Genomic DNA, 18,475 nt, shown 5'->3' on the forward strand with positions numbered 1-18,475 from the left:
TGCCCTTGCCCTGGCCCCCCAGATGGGATGAGGAGCGAGACTGGGGAGAGGAAGAGGGCACAGCCCCACCACAGCAACAGTCTGTGGTCCCACAGACACTTTCATCTTCTCCCCAGAGCCCCCAGCCAGCCCCTCAAGCCCCACCGCCGGGGGATGTGCCCCCCCACTGCATACACCTCTCTCCTGCTCATTGGCTTCATATAAACTTCCTAGAGACCATGACCCTCTAGGGGACCCTTGTGGTTGAGTGGTTGCAACCTCCGCCATCCTCTTCTTTGCCTCAGATGCCCACCTGGGGGGAGCCGTGCCCTCCCTCCTTCTCCTATCTCCTCCAAAACGTGTGGAACGGAGCTCGGCCTTAGAGCCCTACAAACCCAGGCCCCTGTCTGCCCCCTCCCAGCACCCACCCCCTTCAAAGTTAGTTCATTCAACATTTATTGAGTGTCCAAAATGTGCAAGGCCCTTGGTCTACTGAGCCCCCCTCATTGCCACCTTACCATTATGGCCAGGATCGGGGCGTAAGATTCTACAAGGCTTCTGCCTAGAACCACTTGGTGATGGGGGAGTTTTTATTTTGAGGTAGACCTCTTCTATATAAGTGCCCCTCCCCCAAACTGAAAGAAGGAAATCATGTCAAGAGTTCTCTCTGACCCTGTCCTCTGGGAACCCTTTCATCTGAGGTTAAGAGGGCGGCCATTTTGTATGCGCCCACAGAATCGAACACAGCACAAGAAATTATTTTGTCATAATATGAAATGGAGTGATCTCCCCCATCAGGTTTTACTCTCAGCCTTGCACCCCTGAACATTTAGGGACATTCAGGAAGAGCTAGCCCACCCAGAGGGAAATCTTTTGAATTAGCAATAGTAAGGCCTTTCTATTTGGAGGAATCTGACTGTACTGAGGAGGTCCCTCTCCCAGCATAAGTCTAGAAGAGAAGGCAGAGGACACCTGGAGGACAGTGCTGCAAGGCCATGGAGGTCTTAGGAGAGGGAAAAGGACAGAAAGAGTGCAGGTGGGAGAGGGGGAGTTGCACAGGGCATAGCATCTTGAGGAGTACCCCCTCCTGCATCCCCCCAACACCCTACCAAGCTCAGGGCCTGCAAATCCTTTTCTAAATCCCATAGCCTCCTTTTCTAGAGCAAAGGAGACATCTAAAACTAATCTCTTAGAACCAGTTTTTCTAATGACGTACTTACCTAAGAAAATGTATCTATCACTTTTATAGCACTGCATACCTACAAGCTCAGTTTCAACCCTTTTTGAGAATTTCGCTAATCCTTTTAAAGCTCATGGAAATGGACATATTGTTCAAAAGTCCTTAAAAAATGCCCCAAAGTAGACAAAAATGTAGAAATACCAATAGACAGAAAAGATAGTTAAAGGAGGCTACCTCAATCACAGGGCTTATGAAATGCTGCAACGGTTTCTGTTGCGAACGTGGGGAGGTTGCATCTTTGGGAAAATTGATTTCGGGAGAATTGCCTCTAGACCGGAGTCCACTTCTCTCATTTTCTTGTTTTTCCTTTGTTGCCTCTTTTCATTTCCGTTTTTTTTTTCTTATAGGCATCCTTCCTCCTTAACATGTATTTACTCTTGCTATTCCTTTCCCACCGCTTCTTCCCTCTTTTCTCTCTCTTCCCTCTCTCCCCATCTTCATCTCTTCCAGTGCCCCCTTGACTTATTGCCTCCCATGGCCTTTCTCAGCCCAGTGTGGCCTCGGGTCTCCATGTCATCTCTGATCTCGCAATCCAGCTCAGCACCCCTCTGAGGAGCTCCTTCTGCACCAGGCCCTGAGCTGCACAGAGTGGGATGCAGATTGAAGTTTGCCATCACCCCGGCCTCTTGAAGCTCCCAGTTCCAGTGTGGAACACAAGAGAAGGTGGCCTGAGTTGTGGACAGAGGACTGGGAGTCCAGAACATTCCAGCACATCTGCTGCCACCGTTCCCCCTCCCCTTGCCAGACCCACGGAAAGGCATGGAGCTGAGTCCGTCCATCTTACCCCTGGGCCTGTGTCTTTCTTCCCCTCCGGCTTCTCGCACAGGTGTGTCTATGTGAAGGCTGGGTGCTCCGCAACCAGGAGCCCACCCAGGAGAGCGCTTGTGACTTCTGCAGAGACGTATGTAAACCGAGAGACAGGAAGCCTGGTGGTGACGTTCCTCCACACCCCAGACCTGGGCCAGCCCCCAACGTCACCATGTTGGGCTGGGGTCCCCACCCCCTGCGTCTCAGGGAAGATGTCAAAGTAAAAATGCCAAAGTCGAGGGGAAAAGTTAAGCAGACTGAGGCTGGAACATAGTGTCTCTACACTTCTCGTTGCATAACAATAAAAAGCTCGCATCGTGATGTTGTAATGGGATTTGGGCTTCAGGGAAAGAAGTAGGAAGGGAGTGGAGGGAGGGCACAGAAGGTAATTTGTGGAAAGCCGCAGACAGCTTCTCACTCTAGGGCCCTGAGGACATTTGTTCAGTGGCGTGGCACCAGAGGCATGATAGGTGGTTCAGTGTGGCAGAGAGGGCCTGGGCTGAGAGGAGGGTACCTGAGACCTGCAGAGTGACCCCCAGAGTGACCATGGACCAGACCCTTTTCCTCTGGGCCTTCGTCTCTGGCAGGCCCTCAAGTGTTCCTCTACCCAGGTCTCTCTCGAGCTCCAGATGTGTAGATCCATCCTTCCATTGGACATCTCCACTTGGATGCTCACCCCACATAGCAAACCCAACATATCCCAAGCTACATTTATCTCCTGCTTCCCACTACCCTCCAGATCAACTTCCTGCAAGTCCCCCACTCAGCAGGGGCTTTGCCGCCTACCAGCTGCTCACGCCAAATAAACTGGGTGACTGGGTGTAATCTCTGACTCCTTCACCCACCCCCTCCCGTGTGTTTATTTACCATTTCCTGTGGATGTTACCTTCACACTATCTCAGAAGTCTCTCCAAGTCACTCTGCCCAGCTACCACCATCCCATCCCCAGGTTACCACCCTGTGCCTGGACAACAGCTCCTGCCTCCTCACCAGCCTTCTGGCCTCCCCATTCTGTCTTCCTCTAGGCCACCCTCCTCACAGCAGCCTGACTGAGCATGTAAATACGCACGGGTGACCATACCCTTTCCCTATTAAGAAAAAAGTGGCTAGTTGAGCTTGCAACTCCAACAATTATTGCAGGTGCTTCTAACTTGAGACAACATTGTGATTCATTTGCAGCAGAAAGGCATTGTGCTACACCTCATTTTATAACACAGTGTACTGAAGGTTTGAGAGTCAATAAAATTAATATTTGTTGCTCATCAGAGGCATTCTTAAGTGAAACTGGCAGCAATTTTTTTTTTTTTTTTTTTTTTTGCTGCAAATGCCTGGTGGTGAAGAACACAATGACTATAGCATGGTTTGGCTCCACTGCCTTGTTTCGTGCTAAGGCAGCGTTCTAGCCCAGATTGCTTTTGCAACATCATTGGAATGTCAACATAGTGACAAAAGCCAATAATGCCCTATTATTTTTATGAGAGTAGCTTGACCTCAAAATCTCCCTGCAAGGGTCTCAGGGACCCCATGGGCTACGGTTTGAGAACTGCTAATCTTGGAAACCTGTGTTCATTCTTTAGCTCTTCACTCTTTCTTGGCACAGACTTTAGTTGTCCCCCAAATGTTTTCTCTCTCTTCCTTAGTAACAGAATCCTCCCTTCTTAGCTGAGCTCATGGCTGCCCAGATTTAAGTGATGCTTAATCGTGGCCTCCCTTGCCTCTGGATTTGGCTAAATGACTCAATCTTGGTCAATGGATGTAAGTGCAAGTGTTAGGTGCAACTTCTAAGGACTGTCTTTCCAGGGAGGGTGTGTGTCCTCCTCAGGCTTCATCCCCTTCCTACAGGCTTGTTTGCAGCAGGCCTGCTTTTCTCATTTACATTACCTGGCAGAGGTCCTAATAGGCATTTATTCTTCTAACCCCTGATCTAATCCTGTTCTGCCCACTCATTCACATATTCAGCAAGTTGCATGGTTTTTTTTTTTTTTTTCTCAAGATTTTGTTTGCAAGTAACCTCTCCACCTAATGTGGGGCTCGAACCCACGATCCCAAGATCAAGAGTCACATGCTGTACCCACTGAGCCAGCCAGGCGCCCCTACTCAGCCAGTGTTAGGTGTCTTCCGGGCCCAAGGGACTCTGTGGGTGCTGGGGATGTGATAAGGCTGACATGGACACCCCTCCGGCTTGTGTCATAGACCCTAAACCATTAATAATGCCATCACAATTGGACAAGTGCTACCAAAGAGAAGCTCAGAGTCCTGGGATCTTATCAACTCATTTCAACTGGGAGATCAAGACAGGCTTCCCTGGGAAGTGCGTATCAGAGAGCGTGTGCTCTGCTACAAGTGGAGGAACAGTCAACATAAAGTCAACAGCCCCTGGCTGTTGAATACTTAGGCTAAAGGTGATTTCTCAAAGAGGTCTGGAGGCAGGTGCTTCAGGGGTAAGGGAGGTGAGGGGGTACCCCGCCGTACCCTGCAGCAGGATTTGTGTGTCTGGATCTTGTTGCTTCGCCATCCTCGGTACGTGACCCCTCGTTTCCCTTAATAAGGTAAGACCTCCCAGGCCCCCGTGCTTCTTCGCCTTTGCAAGCACTTGTCCAAACATAATCATTATGAAATTACTGCTTAGAGTCTGTCTGGCAGGCTCGAGTGGTGCGTCTGTCTGACTTAGCACCCAGCAGAATGCCTTGGGCCTGGAAGACCCTTCATACTTATTGAATCCTTTGTTCAAAATATTGAATCGTATTGATATTTATGGATGTTAAATGTGTTGTGGTAAAAGAGGAACACAGGAAAACTTACCCTGTTAACCACACTGAAGCCTACAGCTCTGTAGCATTAAGTACACTCATGTTATTATTATACATCTGTCTCCAGAACTTTCTCATCTTCCCCAGCTGAAGCTCTGGACCCTTTAACACTGACTGCCCATCCTCCTCCCCCAGCCCCTGACTGTTGATTCATTTTTGAGTGAATGACTGGAAAGCAAGGATCACAAAATCAAACGCCTACAGGAGCCCGCTAGGTAATACAAGTGAGAAAGCAGGTTGACTGTAAACAGTAGGGAGGGGTGGGGACTGAAGGAAGTCGGCAGGGGGCAGGGAGGGGGCTACCGGCCTCATCTAATGAGGGCAGCCATGGACCACACAGCTCCAGCTGATAGGAGAGGTTGCACCAGAATAGGTGAACCCAGACTAGCCAGCCCTACCAGAATGTCAAGGGAAGGTGGAAAAAACAAACATTTCTATAATATCCCCTAACTCTAATGCTGGTGACAAATTTTCTGTTGTTGTTCTAACCCTGAGTAAGTCAAACAAGGCATTCCAAGGACTGGATCTAGCTTAGGGCCACCAATTTGCAAGCCATGGACCCGATGGACTGTGGGATGGCATCCAGCTCTTGGGTCTGTGACCTTGTCAGCCCGTGATGATGGATCCTCAGGAGTCAACAGGCCCCAAGAACCTGGCTCTCCCTCTGGTTTCCACGGGGAACGATAACAGAAAGAAAGAGGAAGTTTATGTTGAACATTTAGGACCGCCATGTGCTTGATATGGTGATATATTTTATTTAAGCCTCACAGCCATGATAGGGCATAATTTTTATTCTTCACATCATACAGATGTGGAAACTAGGCTCAAAGGGTTTAAGAAAATTGCTAACAGTCACAGAGCTAGTAACTGTAATTGCTGGAACTGGGATTCCAACTTACCTACTGGGGCCCCATCCCTGGATTGTCCCCCTCATCCCACTGCCTCTCCTCTGAATTGAGAAAGGCCAAGATGGGAGCACCTGGATGACTCAGTTGGAAGAACCTGCAACTCTTGATCTTAGGGTTGTGAGTTTGAGCCCCACGTTGGGGGGTAGAGATTACTTAAAAATAAACAAATAAATTTAAAAAAGAAGAAGAAGAAGAGAAGAAGAAGAAGAAGAAGAAGAAGAAGAAGAAAGCAAAGGCCAGGATGATGGCTAAGAGAAGTCTTCTCCCAAGGTGACAGAGGGGTATGAGGCCAACAATCACATTTGGGGCTTCTGAGACTTCACACTACCACGATCCCTCATATGTATGGAGTGATTTTCCATTTTCAAAGCACTTTCATGTACATTAGCACAGGCCAGACTTTTTGGTAGGTATTACTATTCTTGTTTTACAGAAGAAGAAACTGAAGTTAAGTTGTCTGCTCCATCATAGGCCTATACCCATGGACCATGGGGATTTCCAGAAGAATCCTGCTTCTTGGCAGAGAGCTATTTTTGCTGCCTGTATTCTGTCTCCAGACTGGAGGAGGGGAAGGAGGCCAAGGCAGGAGAAAGATGGGGCACATCGTGGACTGCTGATGGAGTGTCGGGGACCAGGCTGTTGGAGAAGGGGTAGGGCAGCCTGTGGAGTAGAGAGTTGGAAGCCACAGGTGCAGTCTTGTGGTGGCCTCCTTACCAGAAACATCTGCAGCTTCACTGACACCCTCCGCAAAGGGGGCTGGGGGCAGGGCTTGGAGATGGGGGAGGTACCGGAGGGGCGACAGAGGCTGTTCTTTGGGAAGCAGAGTCTTGGAGGGCTGCCCCACCCCCAGCCCAGCCATATTGTCCCTAACACCATGACCACTTTTGGCAACTCTGAGGGAGGTTCCTGGGCCTCCCACACCCCATGGGAGGTCTGAGTAGGCAAATTTCAGAGTCTGGCCTGGGCTCAGCCAGCTGGCACCTTCAGCCCTTGAAGAAACTGCCAGCCACAGAGTGGAGCAGCTGGAACCTATCCCCACCCCAACCCCCTTCCCTTCAAAGGGTTAACTCCACCTGGGGGTGGGCCTGAGCAGGGACACCTAAGCTCTTTGCTCACCTCCTTTGGTGGGGGCTAGGGGGGCAATAGCAGGGGCTCAGGCCTGAATCCTAACACCTCTGCCTGTCGGGGGAAGTGGGGCAGGGAAATTTCTGGGCCTGCCCTGCCCCAGGGAGATGAGAAGACCAGACCGAGGGTGGGGGACACCTGGCAAATGTGACCACGGGTATGAATGAGCACAACATGGCCTCTTGCCTAACACACTTGACTTGGCAAGGCCTTGGACCTCATTTGGCCTCCAGAACTTCTGGACAGTAGACACTGGAAGAGGCTGTTGGGCCCACTGCAGAGGCTAAGGGTGGAGGAACTCAGAGTTGCTCCTTCTCCTCATTTGGCCTCTCTTTCAGACACTGTTCCCCCATGAGAGCCAAGCTATCATAAGCAAGATGGCCCCCAATGATTCCTGCTACCTCCAGTTCACCCCTTTATGTTGTCCCCTCCCATATTGTACCAGCGCTGGCCTGTGCAACCAATAGAATAGGGCAGAAGTGATGGTATATCACTTTCCAGATTAGGTTTTAAAGACATGGCAGATTTTATCTTGGCCACTCTCTTCCTCTGGGAAAGCCAGTTGCTGTGTGGTGAGCAGCCTTATGAAGAGGCCCACACACCAGGGCACCTGGGTGGCTCAGTCCATTAGGCGGCCAACTTCGGCTCAGGTCACGATCTCACAGTTCGTGGGTTTGAGCCCCACATCAGGCTCTGGGCTGACAGCTTGGAGCCTGCTTCAGATTCTGTGCCTCCCTCTCTCTCTCTGCCCCTCCCCCGCTCATGCTGTGTCTCTCTGTCTCAAAAATGAATAAACATAAAAAAAAACAAAAAATGGAAGAGGCCCACGCAGGGAGGAACTATAGCTTCTGGCCACCAGCCACCTGAGGGAGGCTTTTTGGAAGCAGATCCTCTAGCCCAGCCAAAGCTTCAGATTGACCATAACCCTGGCCCACATCTTAACAACAGCCTCACAAGAGATCCTGGAGCCGGGGTGCCTGGGTAGCTCAGTCAGTTAAGCGTCCAGCTTCAGCTCAGGTCATGATCTCGTGGTCTGTGAGTTCAAGCCCCACGTCAGGCTCTGTGCTGACAGCTCAGAGCCTGGAGCCTGCTTTGTATTCTGTGTCTGCCCCTCCCCCGCCTGCTCTCTGTCTCTCAAAAATAAACATTAAAAAAGAAAACTACTCAGCTAAGCTGCTCTTAACTTTCTGACTATGTGAGATCATATGTTTATTGTTTCAAATTACTAAGGTTTGGGATGATTTGTTATGTAGTAGTAGGTAACAAATAGAGCTTCTGTCCTCTTTAACAAGTTTTTAAGATGAGCCCTCACCTCAGCCCCCACCAAAGGTTCCTGAGTTCCCTGCCTCTTTCATGCCCCTTCCCCTCAGGACCTCAACCTGGAACACTGGTTTATCAATAAACTTGGAGATGCAAGATGAATTCACCTAGCTCCCTGGGAGAGTTAAGAGGACAGCAAAAGGCAGGGAAGGAGGAGGTGCCTGGGTGGCTCAGTCAGTTGAGCGTTGGGCTCTTGGTTTCAGCTCGGGTCATGGTCTCATAGTTCGTGGGTTCGAGCCCCACACTGGGCTCCATGCTCACAGTGTGGAGCCTGCTTGGGACTCTCTCTTTCCCTCTCTCTCTCTGCTCCTCCCCCTCTGTCGGTCTCCCTATCAAAATTAATTAATTAATTTTAAAAAAAGAAGAAGAAGAAGAGAGGGGTGCCTGAGTGGCTTAGTCAGTTAATCCTCCAACTCTTGATTTTGGCTCAGGTCATGATCTTGTGGTTGGTGAGATTGAGCCCCGTATCGGGCTCCACGCTGAGCTTGGAACCTGCTTGGGATTCTCTCTCTCCCTCTGCTTGTCTACACTTTTCCCCTACTTATGCTTTCTCTCAAAATAAATAAACGTTAAAAAAAAAAAAAAGAGGTCAGCAAAACAGTCAGTGGTTATCCTGCTGGATGCAGTGGGGGGAGGTTGGGGGAGCTGAAGGGGGGAGTAGAGATGTGTCATCCCTAGGAGAGACTCCACAGAGGAGGGGGTGAGAATGAATAAAAGGAACCCTGTATGCACAAGCCCCATGCCCCCTCTTCCTTGTACCCTTTGCTCTTCTCTTCCTTAGTGGGTAGAGGAACAAGGTGGCCTTTCACTCTGCCTCTGTCCCCTCCCTGTCCCCTTCATTCAGGAGCATGGGGAAGTCCCCACATAGACGACGGTGAATCCTTGATGACTACTCTCATAAGCCCAAAGGGCATAGGATGTTACCCAGTAGAGAGGAAAATTGCCACCCACAGAACTTTCCAGGAAACCCCTGCCCCCATTAAAACATGGGGGCTTCCATTACAGCTGTGAAGAGCAGCATCCTAGGGCAGAGCTGAGGGTCTCCTCGGCAGCTATCCCCAGGCCACAACAAAGGGGGACCTCAAGGCTTCTCAAAGGAACTTCAGGACTGCACTTGACAGTGTCATTATGGGCCAGAGTCTCTTTCTGTGCCACTGTTTCTCAACCTGTGACAAGATCACCGCCATACTAAGGCTCAGAACTTCAGGTTGCCTTAAATGCTTCGTTATTCAGGCTTCAGAGGGTGTCCCTCTACTTCTAAGGCTCTGCACAGAGGGATCCCAAAGGTATCCCTCTGTCCCCAAGTCTCTGGCCATCATGTCTCCACAGGGATATGTCTTCAGCTTCATGGTTCGTGTCACCGTGCACATGGCACCCAGGCTCAGGGGGTATCTGGTGTGTTTGCCACAGCATGTGCACGTGACCTCCTGTGCCTCCTGCTCCTGCAGACTCACTCCCACTGCCTTTCAGTGTTTTTTCCCTCCTGTCCGTGCCCTGCCAGAGCTGTCTGCAGCCAAATCCAGAACCCAGCACATGTAGCAGGCGGAGGTCTAGTTCCCTGGGGTGGGAGCTGCTGGGGGCTAAGGCTGTGTGTGTCCTCTGCTGCATGACCATCTGCGTGGCCCAGGTGAATGTTCTCTCCAAGAGAGAGACAACACGGAAGGCAGGCAGGCTGGTGGGTCTTACGTACACTTCCTGGCATGACTGGAACACGGAGGCCGGCTGCCTCCTTCACAAATGGGTCATTAGACAAGCACACCGTGAATGGGGGACCTCAGTCTTCAAAGCCCTTTTACTATCTGGTACTCACAGCAATCCGTTTTAATGGGTCATTATCATTATTCCACTGAATATGAGGAAACTGAGGCTGAGAAGATCAAGCCCTGGTCACATCAGCAGAGATAGAATCAGAAGCTGGGTCTCGGGACTCCCAAAGCTGCACCATAGCCTGCTGTCTTGCTGGCCATTTTTCTCCCCACGTGGGGCCTTTGTTCACAGCACGTCCCTTTGTCAGACTTGGATCATAACCTTGCCAGGGCCGGGGCTATTTGTCCTGAGGCATGCATCGTTCAGTGCCTCTCCTGGATAGCGTACACGGTATATGACCACCGCTTGGTGCACACTCATATGTGGACCACAGAAAGTGAATAGCACAAAGATGGTGACTGCACACCAGGGATCTGTGCCTGTCTGGACCCCAGCGCCGTTAATCTCCTCCAGCCCGCCCCAGCCTGCCCGGTGACCTCCTGTGGTATGACAAACAGTGACCACTGGGTGGCAGTGTGTTCTCATGCCTGGGACCAGACAGGTTGCCCAGAGCCAAGGAACATGGGGGTGGGGTGGAGGAAAGCAGGATCCACACCGCCAGCTGTCCAGAAAGGTTACAAGACCTGATCCCCTGGAGGACGTGACATGGCAGGGCTCCCCCGTGTGTGCATGTGTGTGTGCGTGCGCGCGCGCCCATGCCCTGCAGCAAGAAGGCCAAGGACAATGTGAAATGGAGCCAAGAGTGGGGTGGGGTGGGCCAGGGGAACAAAAATACGAAGGAAACCAGGGCAGCCAGCGTAATAGCGAAGGACACAGAAGAGAGCTGCCGAGGTAAGGGGTGAGGGCTTCTGGAGCATCAGAGAAACAACTATCCAGGAGAGAGAGAGAGCAAGAGAAAGACCAAGGCAGAAAGAATCACGAAGAGACCAGAAACAGAAAAGAGGAAGATAAGAGAGATTGGCTGGGGAAAGTAGGTCGGAAGGCTGAGGTGGGAGAAGGGAGCCCCCAGAGGCTGGGCAGAGACTAGAACCTTCACTGGACAAGAAGAAGCCAGACTCAGGATTGCTGCTGACAGGGAGTTTATTTAGACTGAGTTGTGGAGATCTGGCTGCCTCAGCTCCAGGTCAGAGCTGCTCGGGCTCCGGCTCGGGCTCCGGCTCAGGCTCCGGCTCCAGTTCCGGTTCTGGCTCCAGCTCCCCTATCTTGCTCTGGGTCTGAGGTGGGTGAATCTCATGCTCCAAGGCAGAGAATCTTCTTGGACGCCACTATGGGAAGACATGGAGGGTGGGTGGGGAGAAAGATGAAGGGAATATGGAGAATACTGAGTCTCTCTATTCTTTCCCAGTCCCCTGTGTTCCCCATCTGGTCCCAGGCCTTTTCTCAGTCCCTTCAAGCCTCTCTTGGGTCGTTTGGGCACAAGGGGTCCTTGGAGAGGCTTATGAAGAAGGGGCTCTGCAGGCAAGATCAGGAGTCCACCTTGGTCATCTTCCCTGAGGAGAGGGTGCCAGACAACACTCAGAAAACTAAAGGGAGGGGAAGCCAGTTGCCAGGGCAGGGGGCCGGGGGTGGGGAGAGGCAGGGAGAGGTCCCTGGCTCACCTGTCTTCTCCAAAAGTGAAAGCCAAAGGCTCCAGTCATCAAAAGGAGCAGAAACAGGATACCAAGGATGAGAAACAGAGGGAGCTGGCCTGTCTTCAGGGGACCTGAGGCCCTCCCAGAGTGTTGGGCACCTACAGGAGTACAGCATTAGGCATAGGGTCATAGTTGAAAGGATATCTTGCCACACCCTCATATGTTACAGATGCCAATGAGACAGTGAGACCCAGAGCGTAGGGACTTATGCAGGATTGTTAGCTAATTAATAGCAGAAGTGAGTTCAGGCCTGGACAAGAGCTGGAGGTTAGAAAGAAAAGAGCTGGGATGGGGCAGGGGAGGGGTCTGGACAGCGGGATCAAGATGGTTGGTCTGGAGCTGGCGCTGTGGCGCTGTGGGGTCTCAGACCTGGGCCAGACGGCTCAGCGAAGGATACCGCTGTCCCGAGAAGCCTCTCCCCCTGGTACACGTGGCACTGCCAGGGCTGAGAAACGAGTCTGGCCTGCTGCAACTCCAGCCAGGGTCCTGGGGAACTTCCCCAAGACGGCTTATCCAGGGGGCTCCACACAAAACGCTCTTGTCCGGATGCTGGAGTCACCTCACAAAGCAGTTTTCTCGGGTTGCCAGGTAACCCAGAGGACTTGGGAGTCACTGAAAAAATCAGAGGGAAGAGACCTTTGGGGGCCCGACCCCCTCACTTGAAACCACAGAGTCAACTCCCAAGTCTCAATCGCCCTGCACTCACCTGGGCTCTGATTGGGTGAGGTTGAGGGGAGGAGATCAGGGTCATGGCCAAATTAATCTTATCAAGACAAAGCTCTGGGCAGATCACTCTGCTTGCTGCCTCAAAGCTTTCCAGGCTCTCTAGTGCCTTCAGGGGACAGTTCAAACTCAAACTGGCCCAGAAGGATCACATAGCAAATACTATTTTGGATTCTTTTACATTACTTTCTACCCAAATGTTCAAGAACCCCAATATCAGTCAGGTATGTTGCCCCCCCCCCCACCATACACCTTCCACTTTTCTTGTTTCCATGACTTGGCTCACATCAGTGTCCCCTGCCTTGAGGTGCCCCTGAATGAACTCTACCCCCCTTTCCGAACGTTCGGAGAACAGTGAACTGACCCACAGATGGCTGATCTACAGACAGCATCTCAAAGCTGTACAGTGAGAGATAGCACGGGTAAGAAGACACCAATGGTGAAGGGTCTTGAGTTGAGCATGGTGTACAGGCACCTGAAGACTTGGTGACAGACACACCTGACCTTAGACCCCGAGGCTGGTACTTCCCAGCTGTGTGATTTGAGAAATTCTTTCTCTGTAAAACAGGAGTAACAGTCTCTCCCAGTGAGCTGTCATGAGATAGCATGGAACACTAACACAAAACAGCTGACGCTCAAGAAGACCTGAGACAGGGGCAGTTGGGTGGCTCAGTCGGTTAAGCATCTGACTCTTGATTTCAGCTCAGGTCATGATCTCATGGTTCATGGGTTCGAGCCCCGCGTCGGGCTCTGCACTTACATTGTGGGGGCTGCTTGGGAGTCTCTCTCTCTGTGCTCTTCCCCATCCCTCTCTCTAAATAACTATAAATAAACTTAAAACAAAAGAAGAAGAAGATGAAGACAACCTGGATGGAAAGAATTGGGAGGCTTTGTCAACTGACTGGATGTGGAGGAAGTGGGAGGCTAAGTGTCAGGGCAAGTGGGATTGGGGTGGGGGGGGAGTTACTGACAGAAAGGCTAAGTCAGCAAGAGGGCTCAGTGTGAGGAAAAGATGGGGTTCAGAATGAGCCTGAGGTGTGGGTACCATATCTAGGTATCCTGGAACAGGTGGAAATTCAGCACTGACCCTCAGGAAATGTAGGACTGTTAACATATTCATTTATTCACTCAACCAATGTACTTTATTAAGCACCTACTATTCGGTACCACTATTTAGGGGCCACAGGTGAGCACAGCAGGACACAGCCAAGCTGCTGTGGCTCATAGTTACCAATCAATCAACACATACTTCTGAGTTTTGAGGGTTTTTTTTTCTTCCTGTGTTTGTTTTATACTGTCTTAAAAAAAAAAAAAAAAGCCCTTGCTCAGTAAATATTTGCTGACCAAGGGACTGATTGATTAACTCCTCCCAAATCCAGGCCACTTCCTGCAACTTTAACCCAAGCCCTGGTCCCAAAGTAGACAAGGATTCCAGAGCTATATTCCACCTCTTCTGAACCATTCAAACTTTTGCCACCTGTCCTTGTAACTTCTCAGACCCTGCCCCCCCCGCCTCCCATTCAGAGCAGGGTGGAATGTTCATCTAGTGACTCAGGGGAGACTTTCTGTTTCGGTGGTTCCTTATGTGGGGGCGAGAAAAGAGGAGGCCACAAGGGCAGCCTCTGCGACTTGTGCCCAGTGGCCTGGCATCCTGAAGAGGATTTGCCCAGTCTCTGCCCAGCCAGCCTTCCCTTCCTGTCCCAGCTCCCCTGGGATGGGACCTACTCCTTTCCCACCTGGGGCTGACCTGTGATGACTGCCAAGATGACAGTGACACTGAGCTGCTGCCCCTGCAGATGGACGTGGCAGGTGTAGGTCCCAGCCTGGGCCTGGCTCACAGCCTCCAGTGGAAGGGTAAAGTTGCCATTGTCTCCAGCCACCAGGAGGTCGGGGCCTCCACCAGGAGGGGCCCACTTGGCAGTGAGAGAAGACTGGGTCCCCAAACCGGGAGGCAGGTGGCAGGGCAGCTCCACCCTGGAACCTGCTCCAGCATACACAGTCAGAGGCACTGAGGGCTCCAGACCTGGGAAAAAAGAGAAGCCAAAGTTGACAGGAGGCACAGAGGGGCTGGAGCCCTGGAGCTGTAGGTAAGGGAGGCAGAAGAGGTGGTCAGGCTCTGAAGGGTGCAAGGGAGCAGATAACGTGGATGAGCTGAGGATGCTCTGAAACCCCCATGTGGGCTGGGCCAGGGGGGAGACCAAAGGCTGGCCAGTGAGGCCACAAGGAAAAGCCAGAAGAGGGGAAGGCGGTGAAAAGGCTGCAATGCGAGATACGAGGGAGTTGCACAGTGAGGCCCAGGCAATCACAGTGGGCACCAGCTGCCGGAGACCTGGTTTGGGGATCCATAAGTCAGGGGGAGGTGTCAGGGGGGCAGGAAGGGGTTGTGGTCAAGTATGAAGTCAGACTGGAGGAGTTACCCAGAACAGTGAGGTTGTATGTAATGGAGACATTGAAGCCATCTCTGTAGGTGAGGAGGCAGCCCCACGGCCCAGAGTCCAAGGGGCTCACTTGGGGCAGGAAGAGGAGGCTTCCAGCTAAGTGGTGATGGGGGGACTCCTGGACAGGGACTCTGCCTCGGAACCAGTGCACAGAGGCTGGCAGGTCAGGGCGGCTGAAGGAGCAGTTCAAGATGACCCAGTCAGAGATCCGGAGAGACCCTGGGGGGCTGGCAGTCACTGCTCAAGGATAAAGAAGGTGTGATTAGCTCCACCAGAAACACCTTCCAAACGCAGCAGGCCAACTAGGCTGGAAACAGGCCCCAAGCTGTAGACTTCTTTGTCTTTTCCACTCCAGCTCTCCTCCAGCCACCCGCCCCCCCGCCCCGCGCCGCCCCAGTCCAGTGCCTGGCACATGGAGGCGCTAAGAATGGATGCTCAGGAATCTTCTGCCTACTTCCCCCCACCCCTGCCTCCAGTGCCTCCAGTTTACTCGGCTGGGTCTACCCTCCCCTTTCACCAGGCCTTGCCCGAGGATATCCACCAAGCCCACCCCCTGAGCTACAGAAGTCTGAAATGAGTCACTCTAGCCCAACACTCTCCCCCCCCCCCCCCCCGCCCCCCGCAACCCAGGGGTGCCTCCCCTCCTCCACCCTGGCACTCCCAGGGTGGGTGGGGGAGGGGAGTTCCCGGGGTGATAACAATCTCTCCCTAGGGTCCTCCCCTCCCCCACACACGTGCTTCTCTGGGGGCACCTTCCACTCTGCCCCCCCACCCCCTTCCGCTACCCTCCTGGAGGCGGGGGGGAGGGGGACGCGGGGGGGGGGTCGGGGGGGGGCCTCTCCCGCCCTGCCCAGGGCGCATTCTTAGAAACACAAACCCCTGCCCCAGCCCTTCCTGCCTCCGGGGCGGCGGGGAACGCGGCGCCCTGCTCCAGCCCCCCTCCCCACGGCCCGCCCCCACCTACTGGAGGCCTGGCCCACGCGCAGACGGAGGCGGCAGGCGAGGGAGCGGTCTCGGAGGTGCACCGCAGCGCGGTACTCGCCGGCGTCGGCGCGTCGGGCCGGGCGCAGCCACAGCGAGAAGTCCCCGCGCTGGAGGCCGCGCTCTTCCAGCTGCACGCGGGGCTGCAGGGGCGGCCTCCCGCTGCGCAGGCCGCCGGGAGCCTGCATCAGCACCACGTAGCGGCGCGGCCCCGGGCCCTGGGCGGAGGGCGCCGCGGGGCGCAGGCTGGGCGCGGGAGCTGGCGGACCACTGGACGGGAGAGAGGGACGGGACTGAGAAATTCGAGGGGGAAGAAGCCCGGGGCGAGATGCAGCCCAGCCCCACTTCGAGGATGAGGAAACCCACCCAAAAGATCTCTTGACCGCTGACCGTCCCCATCCTCGTCCCCCCTCGGGTGGGGCCAGCGCCATCCACGCTTGGAGAGGCGGGCATAGAAGGGATGCAGGTGTGAGGGGAGCAGTCTTCCAAGGAAAGGCAGCGGGGGAGACCGAGCCACTGGGTTCTGGGGGATCGACAGCTCAGGGCAGGAGACTGGAGGCTGGCTTCGGCCTTGGGTTATGAGTCTGGGTGCCATTGCTGTTGGATTTGGGGGTTCTGTTGCCCAAGTTCGGGGTGCATACCTGTCTGGTAGATGGTGCCAAGTGACCCCTGCTGTTCTCAGAAGGCTGACATCCTGGAGGGGGATTGTGGGGCTGCAGGGGAGCTGGGCAGGAGCCCCCTCCTGGGCCCACACCACAGAGACCTCTGTCTCAGACCCTGGAGCCTTCACTGGGTAGGAAAAGAGAGGTCAAGGTGAGGGGCCATGAGCGAGAAGACTGAGGAATAGAGGAGCCTCAGCTACCTGAAGGAGAAACAGGACTGAAGTAGACATTGGGCTGCCCCTTCCCCACCCAACGGGAAGACCATGGAGAGGCTTTGGGGCAGAAAGACTGCCCAGAGCAAGGCCTTAGAAGAATCCACCGAAGCTAAGGACCTTGGCATCTGTGAGGTCCAGAAACCCCTGCTGACCACCCCCCACCCCCGTCCCCATGGGTCTGGAGGGCAACCCTCCCAGAGGGTCAGCCCCATCTTACCTGGAGCCACCCGCTGCAGCTGCAGAAGCAGCAGAACCAGGAACTGAGCCTCCCACATCTCCCCCTTAGGCCTGGGCCACGCTGAGCCCCCCAAAGGGAAGAGGTCAGAAAGAAGGGAGGGACAGATGGACAAAAGAGGGGTTCTGCAAAGATACCAGGTAGAAGGGAATCTAGAAGAGGGACAGGGACAGAAGCCTGGTACAAGAACCAATGTACCAGACTGGAATCCAGAGGCAAGTCAGCCAGATTGGGCAGCAGGAGTTGGGGGAGGGGGTGGGGGTGGGGGTGTCCCAGCGAATGGGGCAAGGCAGTGGCAGAGAGCAGAGTGGAGGCCAGGTGGCTGTCTTGAGCTGGGAGGCAGTTCTGCTGCTCCTAGGGCCCTCGCCCCTGTCCTTCTGCCTTCCCTCCACCTTCCCCACTTCCCCTCCCCGTTGCCCCCCCACACACCCCAGGGCTCACAGTTTCGCTTCGCAGTGGAAAGTCTGAGGGGGTTGATTCCCAGCAGCATTACCCTCCACTTCTGTGGTGGCGCTCCCCTTGTTTATTTCCTCAGTCCTGGGTGTCCCCGCCAACCCTTCACCCCCCCTTCCCCCCCCTCCCTCCCTCCCTCCGAATCCTTTCCCCAGGGACCTTCTGGTTCTCTCCAAAAGCCTTTTCTGCCTGGAACTACCTGCCGGCCCATCTCTAAGCTGCCACTCCTGTCCCACCATTAACACTTTTTTTTCTTAGCAAGCTCTTCCCTTGGTGCCATCTCCTCCCTCATTCCCTTAACCTCCCCAGACTTTCACTTAGCACAACACCGGACTCCCCACCTGCCCAATGGTTCCTGGGAGTACAATGAACCTAAAAGATGGTAGGTATGGCGAAGGGAACCCCAAGTCCGGGGGGCGGGGGAAGCTACATTATATTGAGCTTTCATTATATGTCAGGCACTGTATAGGACACTTTACATACAGTAACTCATGAAATGTGATATTTCCCCATTGTACAGATGAAGAAACTGAGGCAGGTTCAAAGATTAATTTGCCCTGGTCAGTTAGGGAGTATGAGCCAAAAGGTGTGTGTATCTGGGTGTGTAGTCCTGACGCTGGGTGAGTTAAGGGTGTCCTCTTGAAGAATGATGGGGTTGAGTCGCACACACCCCCCTCCAGCTCAGACCACTGTGTCATCAGCTTCTCCCAAACCAGAGGCTTTGAACTGTGAGACAGGGCAAGGGTGATGTGGTGAAATGCAGAAATCCTGCAACAGAGATCAAACTCGAGAAAAACGGAGACAGAACTAGGGAAGGAAGCCTGACTGAGAGGGGAACTCTTGCTCTCCACCCCACCCAGCCTGAGGAGCCCAGCCCAGAGGGGTGGAGTGCGGGTGCCAAGAGCCCCCACCACACCTGGGAACCCCAAGAGGCCCTGGACTTCTCTCCTCGGCCTGCCCAAGGGCTCATCTCGTCAGTGCCAGGTTTAGGGCACGTTTGATGCCAGGCAACTCTCACTCCCTGTCCTAGGAGGCCGGGACCCAGGCCTCCCAGCCCTCTCCCACTTCAGGGGCGGGACTTCCTGTTTCTGAGGCTGCTTCTTTGCCTGGTTCAGCACAACAGAGCTGGTAGCTTTCCACTGGGCTCAGCAGTGTCTAGACCTGGTGTGGGCTAGCAGGGA

At 53.6% G+C, this 18,475-nt stretch overlaps 2 protein-coding genes across 3 annotated transcripts in view; both read right to left on the minus strand.

Annotated features, from left to right (window-relative positions):
• CD4 (CD4 molecule) overlaps positions 1–2,127 on the minus strand; it is a 43,474-nt gene extending 41,347 nt beyond the window's left edge. For both annotated transcript variants that reach the window (XM_058743851.1, XM_058743850.1), the window contains exon 1: positions 2,004–2,127. The gene's annotated coding sequence lies outside the window, so the exon portion shown is untranslated. The remainder of the gene's footprint in view (positions 1–2,003) is intronic.
• Positions 2,128–11,018: 8,891 nt separating this feature from the next.
• On the minus strand, positions 11,019–17,345 carry LAG3 (lymphocyte activating 3). The gene is made up of 8 exons (XM_058743866.1): positions 16,824–17,345; positions 16,371–16,518; positions 15,713–15,999; positions 14,728–14,985; positions 14,058–14,333; positions 11,957–12,199; positions 11,555–11,685; positions 11,019–11,221 (listed from the first exon to the last, which is right to left on the minus strand). Exons 1-8 carry the CDS (start codon positions 16,879–16,881, stop codon positions 11,081–11,083), a joined length of 1,542 nt encoding a protein of 513 aa, XP_058599849.1. The 5' UTR covers positions 16,882–17,345; the 3' UTR covers positions 11,019–11,080.
• Between the last annotated feature and the right edge of the window lie 1,130 nt (positions 17,346–18,475).

Source organism: Neofelis nebulosa, chromosome 8, assembly GCF_028018385.1.
Source record: "Neofelis nebulosa isolate mNeoNeb1 chromosome 8, mNeoNeb1.pri, whole genome shotgun sequence".
Lineage (NCBI taxonomy): Eukaryota > Metazoa > Chordata > Mammalia > Carnivora > Felidae > Neofelis > Neofelis nebulosa.

What these genes read in the sequence shown, in the direction of transcription:
- LAG3 (XM_058743866.1), bottom strand. Translation starts at nt 16,881, where the DNA reads ATGTGGGAGGCTCAGTTCCTGGTTCTGCTGCTTCTGCAGCTGCAGCGG. An exon ending in GCGCGTGGGCCAGGCCTCCA is followed by an intron (nt 14,986 to 15,712) that starts GTAGGTGGGGGC and finishes ATCCTTGAGCAG; the next exon opens with TGACTGCCAGCCCCCCAGGG. An exon ending in ATACAACCTCACTGTTCTGG is followed by an intron (nt 14,334 to 14,727) that starts GTAACTCCTCCA and finishes CTTTTTTCCCAG; the next exon opens with GTCTGGAGCCCTCAGTGCCT.